The 7,532-nt window shown below is 50.1% G+C and overlaps 1 protein-coding gene across 1 annotated transcript in view; it reads right to left on the bottom strand.

Moving 5' to 3' along the window:
* Positions 1 to 6,941, bottom strand: part of LOC132381663 (gastrula zinc finger protein XlCGF57.1-like) — a 62,583-nt gene extending 55,642 nt beyond the window's left edge. The window contains exon 1 of the mRNA XM_059951267.1: positions 3,954 to 6,941. Coding sequence (XP_059807250.1) covers positions 3,954 to 4,739 — 786 coding nt within the window. The 5' untranslated portion in view covers positions 4,740 to 6,941. The remainder of the gene's footprint in view (positions 1 to 3,953) is intronic.
* Positions 6,942 to 7,532: the final 591 nt, after the last annotated feature.

Here is a 7,532-nt window from a genome sequence, read left to right on the forward strand (position 1 = left end):
AAGGTGAGGAGTTTATTTACACTTCAGGTGGTTACAGTCCACTCCCCCAGAGGGAGGGGTTGCGCAGGCACTGAGAATATTCCAGGCTGAAATCAACATTTACTTGGAGATTGTGAAAAAGAATGGGGGAATCGTGGATGAATTAGCCAAGGCCCTACTGAATGGGGAAGCCTGAGTGTTCTATGGCCAACTCTTTTCTGATTTCAAATGTTATCTTCCCTGGACCAATACACTTCCTCCTACAGCAGCCCCCAACTCGTAACTCCAATCCCCTTCCTCTTACCCAAACTCATAACTCCAATCCCCTTCCTCCTATCCCAACTCATAAATCCAATCCCCTTCCTCCTACCCCAACTCATAACTCCAATCCCCTTCCTCCTACCCCAACTCGTAACTCCAATCCCCTTCCTCCTACCCCAACTCGTAACTCCAATCCCCTTCCTCCTACCCCAACTCGTAACTCCAATCCCCTTCCTCCTACCCCAACTCATAACTCCAATCCCCTTCCTCCTACCCAAACCCGTAACTCCAATCCCCTTCCTCCTACCCCCTCATAAATCCAATCCCCTTCCTCCTACCCAAACCCGTAACTCCAATCCCCTTCCTCCTACCCAAACCCGTAACTCCAATCCCCTTCCTCCTACCCCAACTCATAAATCCAATCCCCTTCCTCCTACCCCAACTCATAACTCCAATCCCCTTCCTCCTACCCCAACTCGTAACTCCAATCCCCTTCCTCCTACCCCAACTCGTAACTCCAATCCCCTTCCTCCTACCCCAACTCGTAACTCCAATCCCCTTCCTCCTACCCCAACTCGTAACTCCAATCCCCTTCCTCCTACCCAAACCCGTAACTCCAATCCCCTTCCTCCTACCCCCTCATAAATCCAATCCCCTTCCTCCTACCCAAACCCGTAACTCCAATCCCCTTCCTCCTACCCAAACCCGTAACTCCAATCCCCTTCCTCCTACCCCAACTCATAAATCCAATCCCCTTCCTCCTACCCAAACCCGTAACTCCAATCCCCTTCCTCCTACCCCAACTCATAAATCCAATCCCCTTCCTCCTACCCCAACTCATAAATCCAATCCCCTTCCTCCTACCCCAACTCATAAATCCAATCCCCTTCCTCCTACCCAAACCCGTAACTCCAATGCCCTTCCTCCTACCCCAACTCATAAATCCAATCCCCTTCCTCCTACCCCAACTCATAAATCCAATCCCCTTCCTCCTACCCCAACTCATAAATCCAATCCCCTTCCTCCTACCCCAACTCATAAATCCAATCCCCTTCCTCCTACCCCAACTCATAACTCCAATCCCCTTCCTCCTACCCCAACTCATAAATCCAATCCCCTTCCTCCTACCCAAACCCGTAACTCCAATCCCCTTCCTCCTACCCCAACTCGTAACTCCAATCCCCTTCCTCCTACCCCAACTCGTAACTCCAATCCCCTTCCTCCTACCCCAACTCGTAACTCCAATCCCCTTCCTCCTACCCCAACTCATAACTCCAATCCCCTTCCTCCTACCCCAACTCGTAATTCCAATCCCCTTCCTCCTACCCCAACTCATAACTCCAATCCCCTTCCTCCTACCCCAACTCATAACTCCAATCCCCTTCCTCCTACCCCAACTCGTAATTCCAATCCCCTTCCTCCTACCCCCTCATAAATCCAATCCCCTTCCTCCTACCCAAACCCGTAACTCCAATCCCCTTCCTCCTACCCAAACCCGTAACTCCAATCCCCTTCCTCCTACCCCAACTCATAAATCCAATCCCCTTCCTCCTACCCAAACCCGTAACTCCAATCCCCTTCCTCCTACCCCAACTCATAAATCCAATCCCCTTCCTCCTACCCCAACTCATAAATCCAATCCCCTTCCTCCTACCCCAACTCATAAATCCAATCCCCTTCCTCCTACCCAAACCCGTAACTCCAATGCCCTTCCTCCTACCCCAACTCATAAATCCAATCCCCTTCCTCCTACCCCAACTCATAAATCCAATCCCCTTCCTCCTACCCCAACTCATAAATCCAATCCCCTTCCTCCTACCCCAACTCATAAATCCAATCCCCTTCCTCCTACCCCAACTCATAACTCCAATCCCCTTCCTCCTACCCCAACTCATAAATCCAATCCCCTTCCTCCTACCCAAACCCGTAACTCCAATCCCCTTCCTCCTACCCCAACTCGTAACTCCAATCCCCTTCCTCCTACCCCAACTCGTAACTCCAATCCCCTTCCTCCTACCCCAACTCGTAACTCCAATCCCCTTCCTCCTACCCCAACTCATAAATCCAATCCCCTTCCTCCTACCCAAACCCGTAATTCCAATCCCCTTCCTCCTACCCCAACTTGTAATTCCAATCCCCTTCCTCCTACCCCAACTCATAAATCCAATCCCCTTCCTCCTACCCCAACTCGTAATTCCAATCCCCTTCCTCCTACCCCAACTCATAATTCCAATCCCCTTCCTCCTACCCCAACTCGTAATTCCAATCCCCTTCCTCATACCCCAACTCGTAACTCCAATCCCCTTTCTCCTACCCCAACTCGTAACTCCAATCCCCTTCCTCCTACCCAAACCCGTAACTCCAATCCCCTTCCTCCTACCCCAACTCATAAATCCAATCCCCTTCCTCCTACCCCAACTCATAAATCCAATCCCCTTCCTCCTACCCCAACTCATAAATCCAATCCCCTTCCTCCTACCCCAACTCATAACTCCAATCCCCTTCCTCCTACCCCAACTCATAACTCCAATCCCCTTCCTCCTACCCCAACTCATAACTCCAATCCCCTTCCTCCTACCCCAACTCATAACTCCAATCCCCTTCCTCCTACCCCAACTCGTAATTCCAATCCCCTTCCTCCTACCCCAACTCATAACTCCAATCCCCTTCCTCCTACCCCAATTCGTAATTCCAATCCCCTTCCTCCTAACCAAAACCGTAACTGCAATCCCCTTCCTCATACAGCAGCCCCTACACCCACCCCCTGTCATCAGTCAGAGCAGAGTCCTGGTATTGCAGGGACCCATCCATGCATCTCCAAACCTTCTCCTGATGAAGGGTCTCGGCCCGAAACATCGACTGTTTACTCTTTTCCACAGATGCTGCCCAGCCTGCTGAGCTCCTCCGGATTTCTGTGTGTGTTGTTTCGCAGGATCGTTGGTTCTGGCTTCAGTGAAACCAGGAGGCCCGTTCTGGAGTTGGCGTGTGCAGATGGGAGCGAGGGAGGGAGAAAAGGGGTTTATTCCACCGTAGTTGTTTTGTTAGTCGGTGTTCTGCCGAGCACCGTGGGCTAGTAGGGTGACACTCGCAGTTGTGCTGGTTGTTGACACCAGTCACTTGTTTCACTGTACGTTTTGATGTACAACACGTGGGATACAGAAAGCTAAATCGGAATGTTGAAAGGAGCTGAGAATGAAGAGTTGCCACACTGGTAAATTCTCCCAAAGACAAGACACCATCCCGTTCTAGACCTGTCCTGGGTCTGCAGAAAGTCCTGCAGGGAACTCACAGGAAGCCCCTTCACCCACAGAGTGGGGCGGGGGTGGTTAAGGCAAGCACGGGGATGCACTTACAAACATAACATCAAAGGACAAGAGAGGTTCCTGGAGATTTTAGGCAGCTACGATGGATGGAAATGGCGTGCAGCTGAAATTCTAGCAGCCATCGATGGGCTGAATGGCCCTTGTGCTGGTGCACTCTCTACAGGAGAATCCTCTGCATCAGTTAAACGTTTGAGGCACAGTGTTTCAAACACAATGGGTGGGTTTGCCGTGGATCCAGAATATTAAGCTCCATCCCAGTTGTAGGGCAAACCCGAGCCGGGTCCAAGGCCTGTGATGAGCTGCAGAATCGAGCGCCCGCAGCCACTTGTAAACCCCCTGCAATCTCAGCTGCGGCTACGGTTAAATATTCAGGGCGACCCAAGTTCAAACTTTCTCCTCGGTGTGAACTCGCTGGTGTCTCAGCAGATGGGACGAGCGGGTGAATTCTCTCCCGCACTCGGAGCAGGTGAACGGCCTCTCCCCAGTGTGCACTCGCTGGTGTCGCAGGAGGTTGGACGACTGCGTGAATCCCTTCCCGCACTCGTTGCAAGTGAACGGCCTCTCCCCGGTGTGAATCCGCTGGTGTATTATCAGGTCCGATGAGCGCGTGAACCCCTTCCCGCACTCGGAGCAGGTGAACGGCCTCTCCCCGGTGTGGATGTGCTGATGCGTCAGCAGGTTGGATGACTGCGTGAATCCCTTCCCACACTCGGTGCACACAAACAGTTTCTCCCCGGTGTGAACCCGCTGGTGTGTCAGCAGATTGGCCAGCCGAGTGAATCCCTTCCCACAGTCGGAGCAGATGAAGGGGCCCTCCTCACTGTGAACCTGCTGGTGCCTCATCAGGCTGGAGGAGCGAGTGAATCCCCTCCCGCACTCGAAGCAGGTGAACGGCCGCTCCCCGGTGTGAACCTGCTGGTGCCTCATCAGGCTGGACGACCGAGTGAATCCCCTCCCGCACTCAGTGCAAGTGAACGGCCGCTCCCCGGTGTGAACCTCCTGGTGCCTCATCAGGCTGGACGACCGAGTGAATCCCCTCCCGCACTCGGAGCAGGAGAACGGCGTTTCCGCGGCGTGACCTTGCTCGTGCTTCATCGGGCCAGGGGATTGAGTGAATCCCTTCTCACGCACTGAACAGACGAACAACCTCTCCACACCAGTTGTCTTGTGTCTCATTAGGTTAGAGTCCTCTCACACTGGGAGGAGGCGAACAATGTATCCCCTATTCTCAGTGGCTTGTATTATTGATGAAAAAACGATATCGTTTTCAACAGGAGAGTAACGTATCCCCAGGTGAAGAGATGCTCAGAAGCCTGTGATACTGTTGAAACGACTATGCAGTTCCCAACAGGACGATAAGTCAGTGAGTATCTTTCCAGACACAAAACAGGCAAAGTCTGACTCCATAATGAAGCTCTTCACTGTGGTTGCACCAAATTCCAGATGAAATGGGGGAATTACTCTCCCCACAGCACCGGAATTTAGACTGACCGATCGCTTTCACCGAGGCAACTTTTCCCGCTCCTTCAGGGGTCTGAAGAAAATTACATTCTGCGTGGCTCCTTTCCAAGTCGGTTCATGAAAACTCTCTCTCTCTCTCTCTCTCTCACATACACAACGCGTGTTTGGTTTTACCCGCTCCCCACACGGCTGTGTCGCTGGATTAAGCCTCGTTCCAGGAAGGGTACAGGGCGCTTTCAGTTCAGTTGAGTTGAGTGTGCCTCACTGCTCGGCAAAAAACAAGCAAATCCCATTCCACGGTTGAAAGATCAACGAGATTCAGGTGCTGGAGAACAGTGAAGATCTGATGAGATTGTTGGGTTTCAGATGTTCATACACAATCCAATGCTTGTTATACCCTGTAAAATAGATTTCCACAGATTCACCACCCTCTGGCTAAAAAAATACTCCCTCATCTCTGTTTTAAAGGGATGTTTCTCTATTGAGGCTGGGCCCTTGGGTGCCAGACTCTCCCACTACATCCAGTCTATCTAGCCACTTCAACATTCAATGAGATCCACCCAGTTCTTCTAAACTCCAGTGAGTACCGTCTCAGAGTCATTAAACACTCCTCATATATTAACCCTTTCATTCCCGGGATCGTTCTCGTGAACCTCCTCTGGACCCTCTCCGTTGCCAGGACATCCTTTCTTAAGTCGGGGGCCCAAAACTGCTCACTACATTTCAAATGTGGTCTGAACAATGCCTTACAAAGCCTCAGCATTACATTCTTGTCCTCACAAAATGAATGCTAACATTGCACTTGCCTTCCTCACCACTGACTCAGCCTGCAGGTTAACTTTTAGGGAGTCCTGCGTGAAGATTTTTAAATTTGCTCCCCATTTAGAAAACAGTCTAAACCATTATAGCTTCTATCAAAGTGCATCACCAGATGGGATACACTGCACTGCATCTGCCGTTTCTTTGCCCATTCTCCTAATCTATGCAAGTCCTCTGGAGACCCTCCAAACTATCTGCCCCTCCAATTACCCAGACTTGGCCACAGAGCCATCAAATCCATGATTCATATCAGTAACATTCCGTATAACATGAAGAGGGTGAGCACCCAACCCCAACCCCTGTGGAACATCACTAGTCACTGGCAGCTAACCAGAAAAGTCCCATTTTATTCCCACTCTGCCACCCTGTCAGTTAGCTAATCTTCCATCCATGGTAGCATCTTTCCTGTAATTCCATGGGCTCTTACCCTGTCAGCAGCCTCATGTGTGGCACCTTGTCAAAGGCCTTCTGAAAATCCAAGTATACCACACCCACTGACTCTTCTCTGACTATGCCCCCACTCTGCAACCATTCCAGGATCTGTGATTCTTGAGTGATCATTACTAATGCCTCCACAACCTCTTCGTCCACCTCTTTCAGAACCCTGGGCTGCTCCAGGTGATAAATCTACCTTCAGACCTTTCAGCTTCTCAAGCACCTTCGCTGCAGTAACAGCAACTGCACTCACTTCTGGTCCCTGTCACTCTTGATTTTCTTCCAACGTGAAGAGTAACGCAAACACTTACTAAGTCCATCTGCCATTTCTTTGTCCCCCATTACGAGCCCTCTCCAGTGTCCAATGTCCATTCTTGCTTCTCTTTTACTCTTTATATGTCTGAAAATCCTTTTGCTATCACCTTTTATATTAATGGCTGGCTTACCTTTGTGATTCAACTTTTCTCTCCTTATTGCACTTTTAGTTGCATTCTGTTGGTTTTTAAAAGCTTCCCAATCACCTAGGTTCCGATTAATTTTTGATCTATTGTATGCCCTCTCTTTTGATTTTAGACTACCTTTGACTTCCCTTGCTGGTCATGATTGCCTCAGCCTCCCTTTAGAATGTTTCTGCCTCTAGAAACATAGAAAACCTACAGCACAACACAGGCCCTTCGGCCCACAAAGCTGTGCCGAACATGTACTTACTTTAGAAATTACCAAGGGTTACCCATAGCCCTCTGTTTTTCTAAGCTCCGTGTACCTGTCCAGGAGTCTCTTAAAAGACCCGATCATATCCAACTTCACCACCGTCGCCGGCAGCCCATTTCAAGCACTCACTACTCTCTGCATAAAATACTTAACCCTGACATCTGCTTGTTTGGAATAAACTGAACCTGTATCTTCTGAACTAGTCCTAGAAACTCCAGCCTTTATCGTCATCGCTGCTAGTGTCCCTTCCCAGCTTTGGCCCCGCATGCCTCTGTTAATACCTTTACTCAACTACAATACCAATACATCCAATTTTATCTTCTCCCTCTGAAACTCAGCCAGAGTTCGCTGTAGTGTCTGAAGTGATACCTTTCACAGGAAGGTTTATCTCAAACTGCAGGATGACTTCTATCATACTACGGTCACTGCCTCCGAATGGTCCCTTTTACCCTTAAGCTCCCCAATCAAATCATGACACAAACCCGACCCAGAATTGCCTTTCCCTTAGAACCACAAACTGCTCTTTAAAAAGCCATCTCATAG

The sequence above is a fragment of the Hypanus sabinus genome, chromosome 26 (assembly GCF_030144855.1).
Source record: "Hypanus sabinus isolate sHypSab1 chromosome 26, sHypSab1.hap1, whole genome shotgun sequence".
Lineage (NCBI taxonomy): Eukaryota > Metazoa > Chordata > Chondrichthyes > Myliobatiformes > Dasyatidae > Hypanus > Hypanus sabinus.